The 23,665-nt window shown below is 38.2% G+C and overlaps 1 protein-coding gene across 1 annotated transcript in view; it reads left to right on the top strand.

The window, feature by feature from the left end:
* Window positions 1-23,665, top strand: part of LOC122797789 (myelin regulatory factor-like) — a 617,672-nt gene that overhangs the window by 381,479 nt on the left and 212,528 nt on the right. The window contains exon 6 of the mRNA XM_044066309.1: window positions 5,210-5,318. Within this exon, the coding sequence (XP_043922244.1) occupies window positions 5,210-5,318 (109 nt within the window). The remainder of the gene's footprint in view (window positions 1-5,209; window positions 5,319-23,665) is intronic.

The following is a 23,665-nucleotide window of genomic DNA, read 5'->3' as shown; positions in this document are numbered from 1 at the left end:
GCAGTTCAACCCCACACACACACACAATTGCTTTAAACATGTTTTATAGACTGAAGTCCTTGTCATAAATTCCTATTTTTGCTGCCCAACAGGCAGCATCTTTATTAGTTAAGACTGCACATACAGAGACAATTCACTTGTCATCTAAGAAGTGAAAATGACTAGCTGTGGTTGTTTGTCCATTATTCTGACTTTGTGATTTGTGTAAAGAAGGTTGGAATACTTTAATATGTGGTAACTCTGTGGAGCAAAGATGAAATGATAGCCATCCTGTTTTATCACAATCAGACATATGAATTAACTGCTGGATGGAGGTTGTCTGGATGAAAGTAAACAAGCCTTTTGTCATTTATTCAGTTTAAACACGTGGCTTTGCAAGAGTAGTGTGCATTTGTGTGAAGGAAGGTGAAGTACTTAACTTGACATTTAAAATACGAATGACAAAGTAGGCTTAATTGCTGGAGAAGTCTGTGAAAGAATATTTGCTGTCTGCCATTGTTAGATCGTTACTCTGGCTTTGCAGGACTAATATGATTTGTTTGAAGCAACTTGGAATACTTTAATGTATGACAACTGTTGGTGTGGTGCAAAGGTGAAATGCATTATGCTGACAAGTGCAGAACTAGTGAAAACAAAAGAAGAAATAAGGTCCATTGACCTGCAGGGAGTAAGTCTGGAAACCATTCCCTGGTGTATAATTAGTTGATCACTTACTATTTATTTTACTTGTTTACTGTTTTGCTATTCAGTGAAATATATCTTTATTTTACTTCAGATATTTTGTTCCTTGTTTTTTGCATTCATTGACATTTCTGAAATCATAGAAAACTGATTTTGGGGAACAGATGACATCAGGAATATCATGTCATGCTTGAGCTGGATTTTTCCTTGCATCTGCTGTGTCCTGATGTCAGTTTTAAGGATAGGGAAGCAGTCTTTTCTTCTAGGAGTGATACTGACTATATGTCGAACTGCTTGCAATTACTGTTTAAGAACAGCGTGGCATTTGTAGGGGTCCCATTCCATGAGCTATTTGGTACCCTTCCAGCCTGTTCATGTTGCAGTTAGTGCCTTCACTAGTGTACATTCCTGGACAGTATCCAGCATGTCCTGTAACCTGCTTCATTCAGCTGAGGAAGAAACCTTTGCTGTAGTGGAAAGGACTGTCTGTAAAGGCTTTCAGCCATCATGGGAAAATGCTTGGCATGTTTTAGAGAGCTGGAGCTCTTAGTGGAAGTAGGACTCACCAGGCTTAGTGTGGAATCTTTTCTTGAGGCACTATGCACATTAATGGCTTTAAAAATGCTTATTCTGTTATGCAATTCTTGAATTTAGAATGTTGTTTTTTAATGTACTGACTCCAAACAGCTTTACATTATCATCTGTTCTAGTTACGCACAAGCTGTGTTTTATCCTCATTTAGAATTTTAAAGGCTACTTTTTGTTATTGCCGTCTCCCTTTATGAATGTAAATATACATGGGACATGCCGACTGGGTTGGGCCCCAAAGGTAATCTTTATCCGCCACTGGCCAGATGCATTTTCTTTGGATGTGGTGTGGGTTCAATGCTGTTTCAATGAATGTGAGTTTCAAGGGCAAAGAAGTTTTAATGTCAAGCCTATTTTCATTGTGAGACAGTATTGCTTTGTTTACCAGATGATGTCTTTTAGTGTTTCTGCATTGTTGTGCTGTAAAATGTAAAAATAAAATCCAAATCATTGTAGAAGTAAAGCAGTATGCATGCATTAGTGTTTATGGTAAATGGGGTGAAATAGCCAGGTAACAGGACATTGGAATGGCTGCAGGGGGACTCTGGTGCCATGTTTTGGTCGTCTGTTCTTCAGTTTGTGTTTGAAAGTTGGTATCCCACAATTCCATTGGAGTGGGTGGAGTTACATAATTATGTATGCAAATTAGATGTTAATCAGCGTACAGATTTGTACCTATTTTTCATGGGCCTTGTCCAGATTTTTGATTTTTCCAGGTTGAGAGGTATGAGTAAAACACGTCAAAACCTTCAGCATAAAAAAGTACACATTGAAAAATTCCAGTTCCACCAAAGAGTGAATCAGATTATTTATAACTTATCAATCAGCTACTAATCATCACTGTCAGTAAATGCCACACTCATACCACCTTACCTAAATCTCCTAACTCCACAACTGCACATTGTGTTTACAGTTCAGCAATATTACCATGCATCATTTTAGAAGGCTTGTAACAAACTTGGATTATCTCAATAACAATCACTGTAACAGACATTGATAAAAACTTCATTACTCTAACTATACAAGCCAGACAATGTTATTGCTTTAATATACATGCACTGTTGCTCCAAGTCTGCACTGATTAGCAACAGGAGGCTACCTTTCTGCACAGCGGCATCATTGGTAGGCAGCGTGCCCATAACGAGATATAAATGGAAAGGGCAATGAGCTGTCCACAGTACTGATGTCACACTGCTAAACAATAGGCACCAATCTGCTCTGGCCGTACCGATGTCACACTGCTGAAGAATAGGCCCTGATCTGCTGTGGCAGTACCGATGTCACACTGCTAAACAATAGGCACTGATCTGCTCTGGCACTACTAATGTTATACTGCTAAACAATAGGCACCGATCTGCACTGGCAGTACCAATGTCACACTGCTAAACAATAGGCACCAATCTGCTCTGGCAGTACTGATGTCACACTGCTAAACAATAGGCAACAATCTGCTCTGGCAGTACCAATGTCACACTGCTAAAGAATAGGCCCTGATCTGCTGTGACAGTACCGATGTCACACTGCTAAACAGTATGTACTGATCTACTCTGGCAGTACCAGTGTCACACAATGTCTTACTATTTACTGAAATCAGTGTAAGAATAGTTTGCTATGGCTTATGCTTGCGTGTTTGTGTGTGTGTGTGTGTGTGTGGGGGGGGGTGCAGTGTAATATTAATAGGCTGTCTATAATTTCTTTCGCTTTCTATCATAAGCATCACTGGTACTACCATTATGCATGTGTGTGTTGGGGGAATATGGTTGGAATATATTTGAGAGTAGCAAGTTGGCCAAAATTTCTTTCACTAACCATCACAAACTTAGGCTTTACATATGATAGGTGGATATCTTTGGTGGTTTGGCAGGAAGAGGATCTATGTGTGAAAGCAGCTGTTTATTCCCATAGTGGCACAGTGAGTTACATTGTCATTTTGCAGTGCTTTGCTTTTTCTCTGTGAAGTCTGCAAGCCCTCCCTGTCTCTGTGTGAATCAGTCCATGTATTCTAATTTTCTCCAGTACCTCAAAACATGCAGTGGATGAACTGGCATTTCTTTGGTTTCCCTGAAGGTGAGTATGGAGAGTGTGCATGTGTGCACACGCGTGTGTGTGTGTGTGTGTGTGTGTGTGTGCAAAAAATATAATTGATTGTTATCTGCCCATACATACACACACACACACACACACACACACACACACACACTTGCACGCACACACACTCGCACACACACACACACACACACACACACACACACACACACACTTGCACACACACTCGCACACACACACACACACACACGCACACACACACACAGAATAATGTTGGGCACATACATAACAATTCTGAGCAGCAGTAAAAATCAAGTTAACAAGTAATTATCTTTCATAAATAAGGTGTAAATGCATCACAGAATATTCATACATTTAGACCTTCTAAGGGTCTGATGGTCCTTAGACCCTAGACTATATAAATGGATTTTGACATGGAAATAGTGGGTGGTCTGTACTTTTAACTACACCCATTTTAAAATGAGCCCTGCTTAGAGATGTGTTATAGAAGGTTACTGTACATTATGTGGGGGTGGTGTATGTGACTTAAGTTTTAAGGATGAAATTAGGTATTACCTTGCTAATCAGTATGTTTGTGTATGGTATTTTAGAAGAGCAGTGCAAATTACTTTTCAGCTAATGTGATATGCATGATTCTTCACTGGCTTGTTCATGTAGAGCTGGGCCATATATGTATATATATATATATATATATATATATATATACACACACACACACACACACACACACACACACACACACACACACACACACACACACACACACACACACACAGTACACCTTTGTCTGTGCACGGATTATATGTTTCTGTACTGTTTGCAACTGACCTCTGCAGCATACATAGGCATATATAAAGGCTAGGGTGTTCAGAGTGCAGGATAGATGTATGACGTTGCACAATTTGTAAAGCCAGAGAAATTGTGACATGTCTGATGATCCCTTTTCCATCCTGACGTTTACGCAAGTATCCTGATATTGCTATGCTTCATGTGTGGAGAAAACCCTGGGGATCATTAAATTATTTTTGGAAGTACGTTATAATGATCCCCATCTTTCTTATACCTGAAATTAAAATAGCTCTAGCTAAAGGAGTTGTGCTAGCTAAGCCTGAGGATGTCTTACCACTGTTAAATGCTGGGGCATCCTCAAATGCACCTAACTACAACCAACACAAGATGATACAATTAAAAAAAACATCATGATACAAAAAAATAAAAATAAAAGCAGATATACTCCCTGTTATATATAGGGAGCTATTAGATTCTTGCCTGATTATATACTGCTGTTTAATTACTGCCTCCCCCACACCATATTAAATACCTTTTATAATACCTGTTCAGAATTCAGCCTTTAAGAAAATGACCCAAATCCTGCATCATCTTTCAGCAGAATGCTTTATCAAGGCCTTTTCTTTTTGGAATATTAAATTGCAGAAATTATTTATCCTGCAAGTTAGGTTGTCATCCTCCTATTACCATTTTAAAACTGCTAATCTACTGCCAGAATAAATCTTCATGTAAGCATTGTAAATAAGACCAGATTCTAACTGTGTGCAAAATTACATTTGGAAATTAATTAGTGTCAAACCTATTTTTGTTTTATGGCCTGTTTTGTTGGTAGGAGACCCCAAAATAATTATATGTATTCCTTTTTAATTATGAAGCACTACTTTATCATATAGTAAAAGGTCACAGCTGAAAAAGTTGCTTAAATCAAACTTATTGACCTCAAAAAAGTAAATAAATGGATGGGCTTGTAATGTGTATCTTTTCATATCTGAAAATAGGTATAGCATAGTACAATGAACTGATGGGACTAACCCATTATACTCAAATGAGAATACAGAAATCTTTAGAATGTGTTTTGTTTCAGGTGAACACAACTGAACAGCTGAAGAGGATTGCACAGATGAGGATAGTACACTATCAATACAAACCTGAATTTGCTGCTACTGTGGGCATAGAAAATACGTCAGAGACAGGTAAGCACCAAGTGGCATTTGTAAACATGACACTGAATACATAGTAAAAAGTGGTGACTTGTTTTTACAGTCAAACTAAATGCATTTTTATAGTGTAGTTTATACCGCTGCATGTTGGAAATTGAATGTTTAAATTCTGAGGAGTCATACCTTTCCTGCACAATTATGCAAAAATCAACACCGTTTTCCAGTTTGTAATTGCATTTTTATTGCAGCCATGATTGCAATCTTATGGCAGAATTTAGTTGTTTTTCATTTCCTCTGTAATTCCATTTAAAGCACTACAAAAATGAAGAAGTGTGCCCCATACAGCATGCTCCAGATAGGAATGGAAGAGAGAGTAAGAAAGAAAGAAAAAGAGAGGGAGAGAGAGAGAAAGAGAGGAGAGAGAATGGTTCAAGTAGAAAAGAGTAATGTTTTACCTTCACTGTCTAAACGTTCATTCCTTTTGCCTTCAGAGTGTACAACAGGTTCAGAGAATAGAAAATGTAAAACTACTCCAAGTCTAAATCATAATGCCTTAGAGCAGTAGCTGCAGCTTAGCTGTGGTTATGAAATAGATAGATAGATAGATAGATAGATAGATAGATAGATAGATAGATAGATAGATAGATAGATAGATGGACAGACAAAGATAGACAGATAGACAGACAGATACATAGATAGATAGATAGATAGATAGATAGATAGATAGACAGGTAGACATATAGATAGATGGATAGATAGAAAGATAGAGATAGATGGATAGATAGATAGATAGATAGATAGATAGATAGATAGATAGATAGATAGATAAAGATGGATAGACAGACAGGCAGACAGAGATAGATAGAAAGATAGATAGATAGAGATAGATATAGATAGAAAGATAGAGCTAGATAGATAGAGACAGATAGATAGAGACAGCTAAAAATATATAGATACATAGATAGATGGATAGATATGTGTGTGCGTGTGTGTGTGTGTGTGTGTGTGTGTGTGTGTGTGTGTGTGTGTGTGTGTGTGTGTGTGTGTGTGTGTGTGTAAAGTGCATAACCATAAACAGTAGTTAGTTGACATAGAACTGGTTGAAGAAATAAGATGGAATCCCATTTAGCTGACAGGTAAACATTGCAGAAAACTTACCCCCCCCACACACACACACACCCCTTGCAGGACCCATGTTAAGAGAAGAGTCAATTTTACTGTTTTATGATTTGGTAAAATGTGTTCATATTTTTGTGTTTAAGATTTGGTTATACAAGTGTGTGTGTGTGTGTGTGTGTGTGTGTGTGTTTATATGTGTGCATATACATATATACATCTATATATGTCTATCTGTATGTATATGTATATATATATATATATGGGTGTACTTTTGAAGAATGAAAGTTCACTACTTCGAACTTCAAAAGTACACCCACACTAACGCGAAAGTGCACTTTCACGAAAGTGCACTTTCGCAAACCCGCTAGACCAAACGGGCTAGCAGTCACGGACCTTAGGGTTAGGGCATGGATTAGCGTAAGGGGATAGTTAGTAGGGTTATCCCCTTACCTTGACCCGTGCTGTAACCCTAAGGTCCATGACTGTTGCACCACAGTGGAGGACATAACCCGTTTTTCAATGTCCTCCATTGTGGTGCGGTAGGTTCGATCTAGTGAGCTTAAGCGAAACTGCACTTTCGTTGAAGTACACTTTTGCTTAAGTGGGGATGTACTTTCCCATTTCGAAAAAGTGAATTTTCATTGTAGGAAAGTACACCCAAGCTGCAGCTTAGCTGTGGTTATGAAATAGATTAGATAGATAGATAGATAGATAGATAGATAGATAGATAGATAGATAGAAAGACAGGTGGACAGACAAAGATAGACAGATAGCTAGATAGATAGATAGATAGATAGATAGATAGATAGATAGATACATAGATACATACATAGATACATAGATAGATGAAGATGGATAGACAGACAAGCAGACAGAGATAGAAAGATAGACAGATAGAGATAGATATAGATAGAAAGATAGAGCTAGATAGATACAGATAGAGATAGCTAGAAAGATATAGATACATAGATAGATGGATAGATATTTCTGTGTGTGTGTGTGTGTGTGTGTGTGTGTGTGTGTGTGTGTGTGTGTGTGTGTGTGTGTGTGTGTGTGTGCATATACATATATACATCTATATCTGTCTATCTGTATGTATATGTATGCACTTTTGAAGAAAAAACTTCAAAAGTACACCCACACTAACGCGAAAGTGCACTTTCACAAAAGTGCACTTTCTCTAACCCGCTAGACTGAACGGGCTAGCAGTCACGGACCTTAGGGTTAGGGCACGGATTAGGGTAAGGGGATAGTTAGTAGGGTTATCCCCTTACCTTGACCCCGTGCCCTAACCCTAAGGTCCGTGACTATTGCACCACAGTGGAGGACATAGCCCATTTTTCAATGTTCTCTATTGTGGTTTGGTAGGTTCGATCTAGTGAGCTTAAGTGAAACTGCACTTTCGTTGAAGTGCACTTTTGCTTAAGTGGGGATGTACTTTCCCATTTCGAAAAAGTGAATTTTCATTGTAGGAAAGTACACCCATGTGTGTGTGTGTGTGTGTGTGTGTGTGTGTGTGTGTGTGTGTGTGTGTGTGTATGTATATATATATATATATATATATATATATATATATATATATATATATATATATATATATATATATATATATATATATAGATATATATGGATTTATATTACAAGAACGAAAGTTCACTACTTCGAACTTGTAATAGGAAGCCTCACTTCTGAGAAAGTTCACTTTAATGAAAGTGAACTTTTGCGTAAGTGCATTTCACCGAAAACACTGCAGCACAGTGGAGGACATAAAAAACAAGCTATGTCCTCCACTATGGTGTGATAGTCACGAACCTTAGGGTTAGGGGATGGGTTAGGGTAAGGGATAGTTAGTAAAGCTATCCCTACCTAACCCATGCCTAACCCTAAGGTTCGTGACTATCGCACCATAGTGGAGGAAATTGCTATGTCCTTCACTGCACTGCAATCGTCACAGACCTTAGGGTTAGGGCACGTGTCATGGTAAGGGGATAGCCCTATGGGCTATCCCCTTGCTATGACCCATGCCCTAACCATAAGGTCCGTGAGTACTGCATGGAAGTTCAGTAAAACACCTGTTCGTTGTACTGAACTTCACATAAGTGCACTTTCAATTAAGTGCACTTTTGCTGCAGTGAGCATTCCATGCACTATTTCGAATTAGTGAAAATTCGATCTAGTGTATGGAACCCATATGTATAGATAGATATAGATATATATGTATATATATATATATATTCATGGGTTCATAGGTTGGTACTGGGCTATCTGCCCGAAGGCATATATTAGCCTAGCCACGTTGTGCGGTATTCACTGCCCCTTTAGTAGTTCCCTAGACCCTTGTACTAGCAGCTAGTACCCTTGGCCCCTATCTAGTAGTGCTGTTGATGTGATCCCCGGTGTGAACTTTCTGTTACCCATCCACTCATCAAGGTTCCTCTTGAAGAGTGATAGTGAGGGGCTCTGTCTTATGTAGATCGGGACCCTGTTCCATAGTAAGGGAAGTCTCTGCGAAGGGAATCTATTCCTCCAGCATGTTCTATTCATTGTTGTGTTGAGGTTTATATCCCTAGAGCGGGTAGCTCGAGTAGATTTGGTTTTGCTAAGATGAAGCATGTTCAATAATTCTGGGTTGGACATGGCTCTGTACGTTAGACAGAGATCACCTCTGAGAAAGCAGTATGCAACAGAGAACAGTCTTAGCTTTTTCAATCGTGCTGCATAAGGCAACTGTTTGAGGCCAGTAATCCTCTTGGTTAGGTACCTTTGTGGTCTCCCCAGCTGCTGGAGATGTCAGGTACATTCCAATTGGTGCATTGTACTCAATAATGGGTCTGATGAGGGAAGAGTAGAGGGGCACCATTACATCCTTAGATCTTGATGCGAACCCTTTCGTGATCAGATGGGTCACATAGAAGGATTTTCTAACCACTTTGGCAACATGGTTATCAAAGGAAAGCTGACTATCTACTTGGGTCCCTAGATCCCTTATTTCTTCTTCAGATTTCAGGGGATTACCTCCTATGTTGTAGTTTGCGGGTACTCTGTTTTTTCCAAAGGGGATTACTACGCATTTTTTTGCATATATGTATATATATATATATATATATATATATATATATATATATATATATATATATATGTACACTTTTGCATACTTGCATGACAATCCATATGGCTAGATCAACACAATGGCATTTTAAGGTTACAAGAATTGTATTTTTTTTATTTCTGTGGGATAATGGAGTGGATGCACATTCAGATAATTTATTTATGTTCATCAGAGTTATCAAATGTATTTGAGTGTATATAAAACTATGCAGTTAATTCTAGAAGGTGCTGCCGTAATGTCCTGTACACTGTTCTGAAATAAAGAGTGTAGCTGTATTCTCTAATTGTCAAAATTTCATCCCATCTCCAGGTCAGAACATATGTATTAAGAACAAATGAGTCAGAGAAATGGCAGATGTTCTGTTGGCATAACATCATTTATTTTTTGGGGAAAATAACACTATTTGCCTAGAATAATCAGTGATGTAAGCTGTTTTAAATTGTCATCCAGCCCCTTCCTTCTTTCCTTGTTACTGAATTGTTATTGCTGCACACGTGCACACAAGGGCTAAATTTCATAAAGATGTGCTCCAGCACAACTGCACAAGGCTTTTAAGTGAAAGCAATTTTGCTTAGTGCTAGAAATACTTATAACTCATGTCTATTCGGGATCTACACCTTCAGAGCAATCAGCCATATTTCTTCTTTGATACAGCAGTTAGGATAGGTAGAATATGTGCGTAGCAGATCAGAGCACTGACAACAAGCAGTGTCTACCTGGGCATTGGTAGCTCACCTTCCAACAGACCTTAAATGATAATAAAAGGGTAGGTCATGTGTCATCCAAGAAGCTGCTTGTATACAGCCCTTCATGCTAGTCAGTACTACAGTATTCAGTGTCCTGGAAGTGTAGTATATGACTGTCACCTAATAGGTGGAGAGAATCACATGGCCACAATTATCACTTTTATAGTTGGGGAAAGGAGTATATGGAACAGTATGAAAGGGGAGCAGAGGGAAATACACAGAGGAATAAATAGGACAGTTGTAGCATGGGATAGGAAGGCAGTGTACATTTCCGGGAAGTAGAGCCCCTTTTACTTATATGAAGCAAAATGGGATGATGCGCACAATATTCAAGGAAAGATAGGTATGCAATGACAGTGTAGGCTACAGTACAGGAACAAACAAACACAAAGCAGTATGGACAAAGAGGGTGGCGTTAATCACTCGAGACATACATGGGAGGACAAATAGTGATGGGAAGATAAGAAAACCAAAAAGGTGTGGAGCAGGACACATGAAGGGGATCATGCTAGTTAGGAGGGATATATCAGGGTGGCCCAGAAGGCTACCTGCACAGAATCATTATTAGCTGATGATCCTGATTATCAATGCCACTTAGAGTCTAGATTTCAAGTGATGCAGTAGTTGGGACCTGCTACTGTAGCAAATGTGCAGTTGGTCTCGGGATAGCTTCTATCTGCCAAAGTTGCTGGCCATCTTGATGCTTGTCTGCATTCTACCACCACAGTCTAAACCATTTTCTACAACTGTAGTTAGACAAGGTGGAGTGAAATGGGTGCATTCCTAAGAGGGGACTTCACCCCTCTGTGGTGACCCACTCACATTCTCACCATCACACCACTCACAAGCCACAATAGAGAGAGAGAGAGAGATAATGTTGAAGTGCCTGGACCTGTTGATCTTCCTCCTCCTCATTAGATTGACCCTGCAGAGCAGAGATAAGGTGGGACAAGTGACATAAGTGTGACATGTTATCAGAACTCACTGAAATCTAATGTAGATGGCAATGGTACTTACTCTGTTTTGTAGCCAGCTGTTCCCTCCTCCTGTGACATGCTGCTGTATTAAGATGTACATCCTGATGCACTAAAAGATAAAAGTGCACAAATTACTGGTACCTTCTTGGGAACTATTCATTACCTTTTATGGAAAAAAGTATCACATGTACAGTACATTTCTGGATACTGTGCAGTTCAGCTTCCCACTCTTGCAGAGTTGCAGCACAACAGCTGGATGCTAGTTATTTTGTTAAGTACAAAACCCAGGTTATACCAGCATCCACTTTTTAAACTTCCAGCAAATGGACCCAGAAACTGCTACCTAAAGTGAGTGTTAAGGGAAATAAACATCTTTGTTTCCTTCACACACGATGGAGGAGTCTGTGTCTCTAAGTGCTACAAACCATCTATACCTCATGAGCACCTCATGTAAATATGCACAACTGTAAGTCTTATTCTGTGCAAGCACTTTCTTTTTAGTTGCACTGCATGTGCTCAAGCATCTATCTCCTTCACCTGCATTGGGAATTCAACAATATGATGCAGCTCTCTTGGATGTAGTTTTCTTTATGGCACTGTTGTGCAGCAGCAGTGAAGTAATTCATAGTCATTCATTGCAGATGGGGCCTCATTAGTCTATGTAGTCCACTAAAACAGTTTAAATTTACGTAATTTGTGTTAGCATTGTCATTTTGATTTCCAGTATACCAGGAGTTGTGCAATGCTGTCATTGCCTTTGTGAGACTTCTAATGGCTGTTGATAAACATTTTGGTGGTAAGGGGTATATTTTCCATTCAAGCTATTGCACAAATACCAGGGGCATGACAGACCAGTAGTTATGTTTCATAGATGCATGTGTATGTGTAACATAATGTGAACGCCATACCTCACCTGTTTGCTTATATGTGGTAGCAGCCAGAGCAGCAACATGTTTGGGATGGGAACAGGGCTGAACCATGCAATGTCAACAAGCTGTCATGGACTGTACTCTGTCAAGAAGTCTTATTTAGTCCCATGTCATAATGTACAAGTCCTGCATACTATGAATATGCAGTTTAGGTGGGGGAGGGTCTACATATTCCAATTCAGAATATGAGTTTACTCTGTATCTGTAGTGGTAACTATTAAGTAGTACCACAAAACAGCATATAAGTCCTGCATGCTGTGATATGCTGTTTATCGTAGGGAGACTATGCATTCTTAGTGCTTGTACTTATACTCTTAGTAATACAAGGTCTTCTTCTCAACATATACCAACAAGATTTGGGATGTTAACAGGCCAAGGCAAACAGAGATTGGTTTATTTCAGCAATGCTGAAAATGATGTTTTTGTACAGGCAATCAAAAGTCATGGCCTTCAAATGACAGGTAGAGGTGGTGTAGACCAACCATTACAGGACCATATGTGTTATTCCATTTTGTGGAACATAACTGCAGTGGATTGGTAAAAAATCACATAACGAGTCAGGTTCACCATTGCTTTATTGATGTACTCCACTATACCAAACACAGCTGTCGCCAAGTCATTTTACAACATCTAGTCTCTGTATCTTCATGTAACTGGGTGACATCATCACAAAGACCATATAACATACCTACCATTGAAGTAAATTTTTGCCACAATAATGAATTTCATCTTGTTTATATAAACATGTGCAGGTACATATGCAACAGCAACACATCCGCACCCCCCCCCCTCACACACACACACACACACACACACACACACACACACACACACACACACACACACACACACACACACACACACACACACACACACATTACCCTGAAAACCAGTTCAGTGTTCAGAGGCTTTCAGGTACATATCACCTGTAATCATAAGAATGAAATTCTTGTCTCATTAATGCATTTCACTTACATAAAGGTGTGCAGGTACATGTGTGACACAACACATCTACACCCATACATACACACACACACACACACACGCACACACACGCACACACACACACACACACACACACACACACACACACACACACACACACACATATATGCCCCTGAAAAGCCAGTTCAATGTTCAGAGGCTTGCAGACACATAGCACCTGTGATCATAAGAAAGAAATTATTGTCTCATTAATGCATTTCACTTTGTTTCATCAACATATACACATAAAACAAACATATGCATGCCCATAGACATGAACACAAGCACTCTCCCTCACATGCTAGCCTGACAGGCAGCTGCTTTCATGAAAGACTGCCTCCTCACCCTAAAAAACAGTTTCTGTATGGGTTTCATCTAATGTTTGACTGTGACCAAGTGAAATACTCTAGCTCAATTGTGCACATACACACATGCGCACACGAACACACACACACACACACACACACACACACACACACACTGCTCCTAACAAGCCAGATCAGTGATCAGTTGATTTCACATGCAGTCTGGCCCCTAAAATAAGAACTTTCTGCTGTGTATGACTATGATCAAGTAAAGGAAAGAATGACGACAATAATGTATTTTTGTTTGTTTTTGTCAGACACACAAGCTATCCATCCTGGTCAAGCCACATCAGTAGTCACTTAAAATTAGTCAAGTAGTGTAAGGTCATTTGCTTTCACATTCAGCCTCCAGTTCCATATAATTAAGCACTTTTTGATTGGATAGATATATAATGATTGCCAGTGATCAGGTAAAAAGAACAATGATAGTGGTAATGTATTTCAACTTGTTTTTCTCATACCCAGTTAATGTCTGTTCATAAAAATAAAATGTATATAGATTGCCTGGCTGTGATCACATAAGTGTTACATCACTAGATTTCTTGCACATCCTGCCTCCTGAAAAAAATGTTGCCTTTTTTTGAATCAATATTCCTCTAATGTTTGGGTGTATCAACTAAAAGAAGCAATGGCCTCAATGATGTATTTTAAGTTTTACAATGATCATTTCAGTGTGATCATACACAGTCTAGATATCCAAACTCCAGAACAGCAATTCTTTGTATGCCTGATGGTTTACTACAACCACTCTCATGTTTCTGCAAGAAAATAATTTTCAGCTCATTATCCTGTTCCAAACCTGGAACACAATTTGCAAAAATTGATCAATGTCACAAGTAGTATGTGCACTGTGTCTGCTGTTACTATTTACCAGAGTTGTATCTGGTATTGTGTCAGTATTTTTTTTATTTTACTTGATCTTAAAAAAAAAAAAAAAAAAAACTATCCCTAAAGACTATAGAATCTGTTCCCTGTGGCAGTCTCTCACTAACTGAGAGATTATAGATAAGTTCTGGCACAGGCTACATATATGCATCCATTGTGAATGCTTACTTTACTCACATAGTTACTATGTTTAGCTTGCCATGGTCTTTTTGTTACAAGAGGGTGCCATACTAATGAGTAACACAAATAATTACTTATGAGTTTACTTTGTGGTTATTATAATTTGTTTCTTTAGGACAATTATTTCTTTATTATAACTACCTGTCTTGTGGTTATTATAATTTGTTTCTTTAGGACAATTATTTCTTTATTATAACTACCTGTATTAATTAAATATTTATCCTTCAAGTGTTCAAAGAATGGGAAGCTTCTTTCTTTTAAACTAATATAACAGTCTTTCTGACTTTAAAATTGAGAAAAAACTGAATAATGAATTGTCTTGGCAAGTGGTGTTCTGTCCATGTCATCACCTAAGGAGACAGCTTGACAAAGTTAACAGTTAAAAGATATCAGTCAAGTTAATTCCATAGTTATTATATTAGTTTTTGAACTCTTGTAATGAGAAAGATGATGTTCTTATTCCCTTAATCCTGTACAACTTCTCTTCCTCGATCTGGTAGGTTGCAATATATTTATTTATTTAGAAATGGCACTGTCTGTTAAGGGCCTAACATGGCAAACAAACAGAAGATGAGCTGTGTCATCTGAGAGAAAACTGATTTGTATATATTCTGCTGCTGATTAGTATAATAAAGTAGCTTCTGTTTAGAACATAAAGAGCAGGGGATGCAGAGAATTCAGTTTATTCTCCGTGGATATCCACACACTATATAATTTAATGTAATGATACATGATTAAAAAGGTCTGAGTAACAAAATGGACATTTCTGCTGTAGAGGAAGGCCAGTAACTGTCAGTGCCCCATTAAAACATTTGAAAGTACATTTTACCGCAAAGCAAGTTTTCACATCAGACTATAGATATTTGAGATTATATAATTACAAGGATGAGATTCATTTAAAATATGTAAAAACACTAAGGCTGCATTTCATTGGATTGTTTGCCTCATTCTCAGGTACAGCAGTCTGATAGTTAACATATATGTGAATGGTTCATCTCCCAGGCCTCTGCTTGTAAATGCTTTATCTCCCAAACCCATGTTTACACTTATCAAAGGTATCAGAACTTCTCAGAGATTTGGGATGCATGCCTAGGCTTAAAAAGGCCCTTGTGGCCCAGTAAACACATATGAACTTATGAACCTATAGAAAGGGTATAGGAGGTAGAGGGTGGTGAAACCCTCAGCAAAAATGGTTATGAAGCATTATAGCAAATTTCACAGTTTGATCTTGTGATTTTACACCATACATTTTTATTATGTGGTAGTCTATGTTTAAGTCTGCATTGTATGTGTTTCATTTACCACGGATTCTCTTTATGGTAAGCTGGGTCAGTCACAGTATGGAAGGCTAAGTAGAGATCACCCCTCAGGAATGTATATAACATTGAGTAGAGGGACAGGGATTTTACTCCATCAGAGCATCTAAGGGTACTGAGACATGAGATCCTTTTGATGAGGAAATGTTGAGGTTTATTAAGTTGGTCTAGGTGATTAGCAAGGTGCATGCCAAAGGTGGCATTATGTTCAGTGATAGGCTTAATAGTGGAGGAATAAAGTGGGACTATTGCTTCTTTGAACCTAGGTGGAAAGTAGAAGGATTTATATTCCAGTTTTTAGTGTCAGTAGATTACACAATGGAAGAGGAGTTTGATATATCTGTACTGTCCAAAGCTGAGTCTCCCCTTTGAGCTTGTACACTGGCGCTAGAATGCTTATTCTGCAGTCATCTGGGATATGCCTTTCTCATCATACTGCTAAAATACAGTCAGAAGTAATTTCTCCCCTAGCTCACCCAACATATTGATCATACCTGTTGTGACCTGATCTGCACCGGTTAATTTCTATGACTTCATTTTCCTTTTTGTTATTCTTTTTTCTAGGGAGAGAGCTTTCTCTTTCATTGTAAACTGTGTCTGGGGCAGTACAACTTCTGCCCAGTTTTCTTCATTTAGTAGCTGCTAGAAGTACTCCTTCCTATCTGTCTTTGATGTCCTATGGACTGGAGAGCCGGTTGCTGCTGGCATCTTTTATGAAGGCTGCCTGATGACTCTTCTTAGTCCTTCTGTCTATGCCATACAACCTGATAGAGTTTCTTTGTGCCATCTGCTGAGTCACTCTCCAGAAGTTGGTATAGCACTTCTGTTGCCCTGCTATTTGCTGTTCTGATTGCAGTAAATAAATAGGGCTCACTAGAGGGATAGATTACTAACTCACTGTCTTCACAGCCTATGGAATAAGTTACCACTACAGGTCAAACAAAATACTGCTTTGTCTGCCTTGAAGGCTAGTATGGATAATTACATGGGCAGACATAAATTTACACCAGGAATATCCTGAACTCACCTGCTCAATTTGGGAGGTGGGCACTGTTAAGTATTCATATAGGGTGGCAGGAACACTTGTATGTGTCTGCATAAAGGTGTATATGGCTAGGTCTCTTATGATCCCTGTGCTCACTTTCCTAGTATTGTTTCTGTGTTCTTTTATTCATTCATAGTCTGTTCCATCTATTCTATCTCCCACTTTTTCCTGCACTCCTTCTTTCCTTTGATGACTTCCTTGAGTTCTGCATTCTACTGCCACCTTTCCTTATGTACCTTATTTCCATACCTGGCTCATCCACATACCTGTTCTGCAGTCCTCACAAATGCTGTTTGGATATGCAACCATTCTTCAAGTTCACTGATTCCCCCTTTTTGAGGTGTTAGAGGACCAACCATTTCCGTGAAGACTTGTACTTTTGATCCACTCAACTTCATTGCTCTTGTTGCAGTGCTTATCATGTTGTCCTATGACTGCTGCCTGAATGCACTCTTTTCATCTCCATCATAACCATGTTGTAGGACATAGGCTGAGATTATCTATAATGCCCTATCTTTATACTGGAGTTGACTGTTACTAATTCTGATTACATCCCTCTGTGTTTTCAGAAGACTCTACCTCATTACAATTCTCATACCACTTGTAGTCTGTCCTGCCCAGAGTAGTAAACTCTGGATCCCAAGCCAAGTGACTTTGCTGCCCTGCCCTTCCACCTTGTATCCTGGATGCACATATACCTAGTCTCCTCTTTACCATCATATCATCCACTTCCAAGAACACTGGATCCTGTCCATAAATCTTTTGTTTAGTATAACGATCCTTAGTTCATGTTGAGCAGGTTGGCTTGTTTTATATCCAGCTTTCTCTCAATTGAGGTAACTAAACACCAGACAGCCAGTAACATATTGACACAGGGCTGCTAGCATTTATGGTAGGCATACCCTAGCCAATAGCATCACATAGCTCCTCCCACCATTAGCATGGGTTCCTGGCATAGGACAGAGTAGACCAAATTCTCAACCTGTTGTCACCAGCAAATACCCATTCCCATTTCTGGTGACATTAGTCAACATGACATCACCTACAGCCAGCTTTTACACCATTAAGTCCTGACACAACTCTCAGTCTGTGATCCATGCTTTCCTGTCTAGAGAACACTGTGCACAACAGTTGATGCCTAATGCACTTTGAAAAATTAATTACCAAGGTGCTGATTACTGTGATGGATCCAAAGTCTTTTTAAGACACTAAGGTCTTGTTGGCTGGATTCTGCTGAAAACAAAGTCTAGTTATAATTGCATTTACAGTCTGTTGCCCACAGAAACTTGCAGAATGTACACTGATACAGCACCAAACTCTGTCACATTAAAAGCAGTAACCAATAAATAACATTTTATAACAAATCACACAAACTACTGTTACAGCTTCAGGTACTGTGCTACTTTACTTCTCAAACAGCATGGTTGATGTGAGAGCTACAATATTACCTTGGAACAAATGTGTGTTCCTACACAAATATCTCTAACAATGTTATATACTATAGTCTCTTTATGGTGGTTTTACATCCTGTTTTTCTCCTTGATATTCTGTTTTAGTCTTTGCATGAAAACATCTGTTTGCAGGAAAAATATGTTTTCATCCTGTAGAGAAATAATACTGGTATTGTCTTTTAAGGAAACATCTTGTGCAAATGCTGACTTGATGAAAGCATATCCATTCAAACTTCCTTGCTTAACAGTGTCATATGATAGAAACATGTACATATTGTTTTCCTGTTGTCCGTTCTTTAAGGAAGCAGGTTAGCTTTTTTACTGACAATGTGAAATGCATACATCCTGCTTTTTATATTTTTGCTAAGTCTGTAAGAGGTCAGCTTTCTTAATGACAGTGTGAAATGCATATATTCTAGCTGATTCTGTAGGAAAATATGGTCATTAAGCAAATTCCTTATTTTTCAAGCCACAGTCATTTAGTATGGATGCGAATCACATATTGCTAAACTCTATTTCTGCATTTAAGCAAGCTTTATTTTATACCTTATTTATGTTGCATATTTGTAGCAGAATTACTTTCAACCTTTATATCTTGTTGAACATACTCTAACAATTCTCTCTTTTGTTTTATTTTAAACCAGGGATACAAATTCAGTACTATTTGGTAATACTTTCTCATTATGACAATTAACAGTAACTTGACTATCTCTTGTTAGGCAGACTTTAATACATGTAAATAATATGCAACCAAGCACTACAATAACAATGAAAGAAATTAAAAATATAATGATTTTTCCTGTCCATCCTGCAAATAGACTACTAAACCATTCATTCCAATCATCATTCCAGTTTTTTTAGTATGTTAAGACACTTGCGCAATCACTTCTAAATGTGCTTTTACAGATTCTGTTTTGTCTGGAATAAATGTACAACATTGTTCTCCTATTAAAGCACGTGTACCCCCTTGGGATGCTAGTATGTAGTCTAATGCCATTCAGTTTTGTAAAACCATAGTTCGTATAGCTGTCATTTCGACAGTAATGTCAAGGACTGCATTGAAAGTGGCATTTGCCAATACCTCAACTAGTTGGGATAGTTTTCTCAGCTCCCAGATGGCTTTTGCAGCCCCATACCAAGGGAAAATACCTGCTCCAGAGATTACATTATCTCTTAAATCCATATCTTTTAATTTAATATAATAAAGATTTTGATGATAGATATGTGATGTATCTAAGGCGTCTACTGGATTTTCTGGACTTTCAATCACAGGTAATATATCCCTTTTCTTTTTTGCATTTCTAATGCTTCCTTTTGGTAACTCTTTTACATGATGCATTGCTGGTATCACTAACCCTATATAACAGGTGCCATCCCATCCCTTTGGTAACCATTTATAAGCATATTTACCACAGATGTAATATAACCCATCTGACAGAGCAACACTGCTATTTACCAGACTGCCATTTATTTGCCCCATAGTAGGAGTTTTATCATGTACAACTGTAAAGTTTTTATCTGTTTTACTTCACCAACATGTAGTATTGGTTTTACACTCATTTTTATCATTTTATGAAAAATGAAACACTGCTGTGTCAGTTAATATGAACTGATCCTTAATGGGTATTAAAATAGGAAAACCATGAAAAAATACTCCACGTACTGGTATGTGGTTGTGAAAGTTTATCATTTCAATTGTTTGAATACAATTACTATTACCCACTGGAACAGTTCCATTTTGTTGGAAACATGTGATTCCCTGCACTATAGCAAATAACTGTGCTCTTGCTTTACATAGCTGTACATTTATGACTTGGTCTCCTGTCTCATTTATTAATACCTTCCAACTACTAAGGCATGACCCCTGTTTTTTTTTGGTATTAAACTACATACCCAACAATTAGAAACATTCATGCTTTTTGCATGGTTTACCTTCATTTGTCTGTATTGCACAAGGGCGAACACGAATTGTCCGAACGACAGTTTGCGAAGTTCGCAAATGCCGAACGGAAAAAGGTTCGAATGTCCAATGAGCGAGTGCACATTGACATTTGCTCATTGCATATTTGGCATTTTGGGGTGGATTGCCCTATATTGGGGATCAGGAAATGGTCCCCTTCCCCACTGTAGTGTGATCTCAGAGTTAGAATATTAAAGTAGGGGGTGTGTGGGGTGCAGGGGTCTTGCCCCCTTGCTTTGAACCTTATTACATTTTTGTTTCAACATTAATGTTCGAAAATCAGCTAATCTGATTTTCGATATGCTAATTTTCAAACATTAGGGACTGTCGCTGTTTTCACTTTCGTGGTTACGAGTCACTCATATGAGCATTCGCACCACTGTGATTCGGCTATGTAAAGGTTAACCTTTTTGCATACCAACATTGTCTTGCCAAAAAGGTATTAAAAGATGGTGACCAGTCTTGTTCACTTTTCCACATTTCTTTACTTTCTTTTTTATGTAATTTTATGGTTTCATTAACAGGTTGTAAATACAATTTAATGCTAAGCAATACAATGATAATTAGTATAATAGTTATTATTGGTTTAAAAAAAATCCTTTAAATAAAATTTCCGTTGTCGATTGATTTTACCTTTGGTCATCGAAAACTGGATTTCCAAAAGGATGCACTTTAAACCATGTCAATTTCATTGTGTTTTTTCTGTTGGAAACCTACAATGCACTTAATCAGATTTACATTGCTCACTGTTTTTGATCATTCTTAGTTGATATCTATGTACCAACATTGTTCTGTTTTTCTTTTTTCCTTTGATTTTGTACACTAATGGTCCAATTTGTTCCACTACTTCAAAAGGGTCTTGCCAATTGCTAGCCCGTGGTTCTTCCATTTGGAATGTTTTTACCAGTACTTTTGTTCCACAGGGAAGGTTTTCTTCAGCTGGTAATATTGGCACCTTTTTCCATAGATGGAATACCTGTTCCCTTGCATTATAGCCACATATGGTAGTAAGTTGTTTTAGCCATTCCTGATGTTTGCTGATTTCTAGCATGGGCCTACCATTAGGTATATCTGGATCAAATGGTAATTGTATGGGCATTTTGTGGCCTGTCATTATTTCATACAGAGAAATACCTGTTTTGCTGTTTGGTGTCACTCGAATACCCATTAAAATACCAGGCAGATAATGTATCCATGTATTGCCCTTTTCTAAGTATGCCTTTTTTAGACGTTCTTTTAATGTCCGATTCATACATTCTACAATGCCATTAGACTGTGGATGGTATGGTACATGAAACCATTGCTGTATGCCTAACAAATTACACATTTGTTTAATGAGATCACTAACAAACTGTGGGCCATTGTCTGACTCTGTGACCCGTGGCTATCCCCAAAGGCAAAATATATTTTTCCATAAAACTTCTGCAGTTGCTTTTGCCATTATTGGTTTGGTAGGAATTGCTTCTACCCATTTTGAGAAAACATCCACTACTACCATTAGGTATCTGTAACCTCCCTTTGCTGTTGGCAAAGGACCTGCATAATCTATTTGAACTGCATACCATGGCCCATCTGCTGGCTTCACTCGATGTAACTGAGGCCTTTTGCTTTTAGCATTTACCTGCAGACAGATTAAACATTCTTCTACAATTAGCTTGCAGACTTTTTTCAAATTTGGGTTCCAATACTTTTCTTTTACAACTGCCCATAGCTTATCAGCTGCTACATGTCCCAGTATTTGGTGATTTAACTTGACCGACTGTTGTGCCAACTGAAATGGTACATATGGCAACTGTAACCCCTTGGAAATAGTGTATACATAGTATTCCTTTGGTGGTATACCCGCTAGTCTGCACTGATCAGTTTCTTCTTTTAAGCCCTGTTATGTTTGTATATTTACAAGGTCTTTTTCTATTGACTCTTCGTCTAACTGTTTTAAGACACTAACTTCTACAGTGGCATGCTCATATTCTGGAAGTTCTTTTCCATTTTGTGCTGCTTGTTTTGCCAAAGTATCAGCTAATGCATTTAACCTGTAAGTTTCACTGGTTGGTTTTTGATGTGCTTTTACTTTTAAGATGCTTTACCGTCCCTGTTGATTTGACATTGTTATAACTTTATATATACATTTTAATACTTCAGCATGCTGTAATGGTTTACCTGCACTATCCACAAATCCTCGCCTTACCCAGGTTTCCATATGCAGTCTTAAAGAATTTATTACATAAGCACTATCTGAAAAAATGTTAACAGGGTTGTAATACTTTAGTACGTATAGTACTGACTCCAGTTCAAATCTTTGAGCTGACATGTGTCCTGGTAACTTGATTTGTTTGGGGGAACCCAGTTGTGGATTTCCTGGAATTACAGCAAATCCTGTCCAGTATCTGCCTTTATCCCAATGTCATGCTCCATCCACAAAGATGGATGGCTTAAAGTGATCAAAATCAGATGCCAAAAATTGCACATCAGATGACATTATCTTTTCTAAACAGTTATGCTGTTTCCTTCATATCCCATATGATTGGACAAATTGTGTTTGTCCCCTGTCTGTATAGTGACAGTTTTCATTCTGAAAAGTGGCATCCATTTTGCAAAGACTGCCTGACTAATACCATCTGTAATTTTATTCATTTCAGAATTGTCTATCAGAGCTTTTACTGCTTGATGTGGTGTTTGTACTATAATGCTGGAAAATACAGTCAGGTACTCAGTTTATTAAATACCCCAATAAATAGCTAATAATTGCTGTATACATGGGTGGTAGCCCAGTTCTACTGGATTCATCTTCCTACTACAGAAAGTGATTGGACGTAATGTTTTTTCCATTCTATTGTTGCTACCATGTGGCCATTCCTACAGTAGTACCATAGACAGTGTCTCTTTCCCTGCTGCTGCTTATAGCACAAATGGTAACCTTGGTGTGGGTGCTATTAATTCTGTAGCTTCTGCCAATTTTACTTTTATTTGTGAAAATACCTCCTCTTCATGGGGTCCCACTATAAAAAGGTGGAGTTCTTTTGTTCCTGTAACATTTTGTATAGGGGAGCAGCCACAGCTGCATAAGCCTCTATAAATTCCCTGTTGTAATTCATGATTCCCATGTATTTATGTAGGTCTGCTGTAGTCAGTGGCTTTTCCATTTGTAAAATGTCTTGCATACACATAGGGCAAGGAGACCTTCCTCTCGGTTTTATAATAGTACCTAGAAACTTGACTTTTTGTCACACAAACTGAATTTTATCACTTTTAACCTTAAACCCTGCCTGCTGTAGAGTATGAAAAACTCTTTTAAGAAGCCTTACATGCTCCTC

Source organism: Protopterus annectens, chromosome 3.part1, assembly GCF_019279795.1.
Source record: "Protopterus annectens isolate FY-2018-M chromosome 3.part1, PAN1.0, whole genome shotgun sequence".
NCBI lineage: Eukaryota > Metazoa > Chordata > Ceratodontiformes > Protopteridae > Protopterus > Protopterus annectens.
The sequence above is the reverse complement of the archived record's forward strand: the minus strand, read 5'-3'. Positions and strand labels throughout refer to the sequence as shown.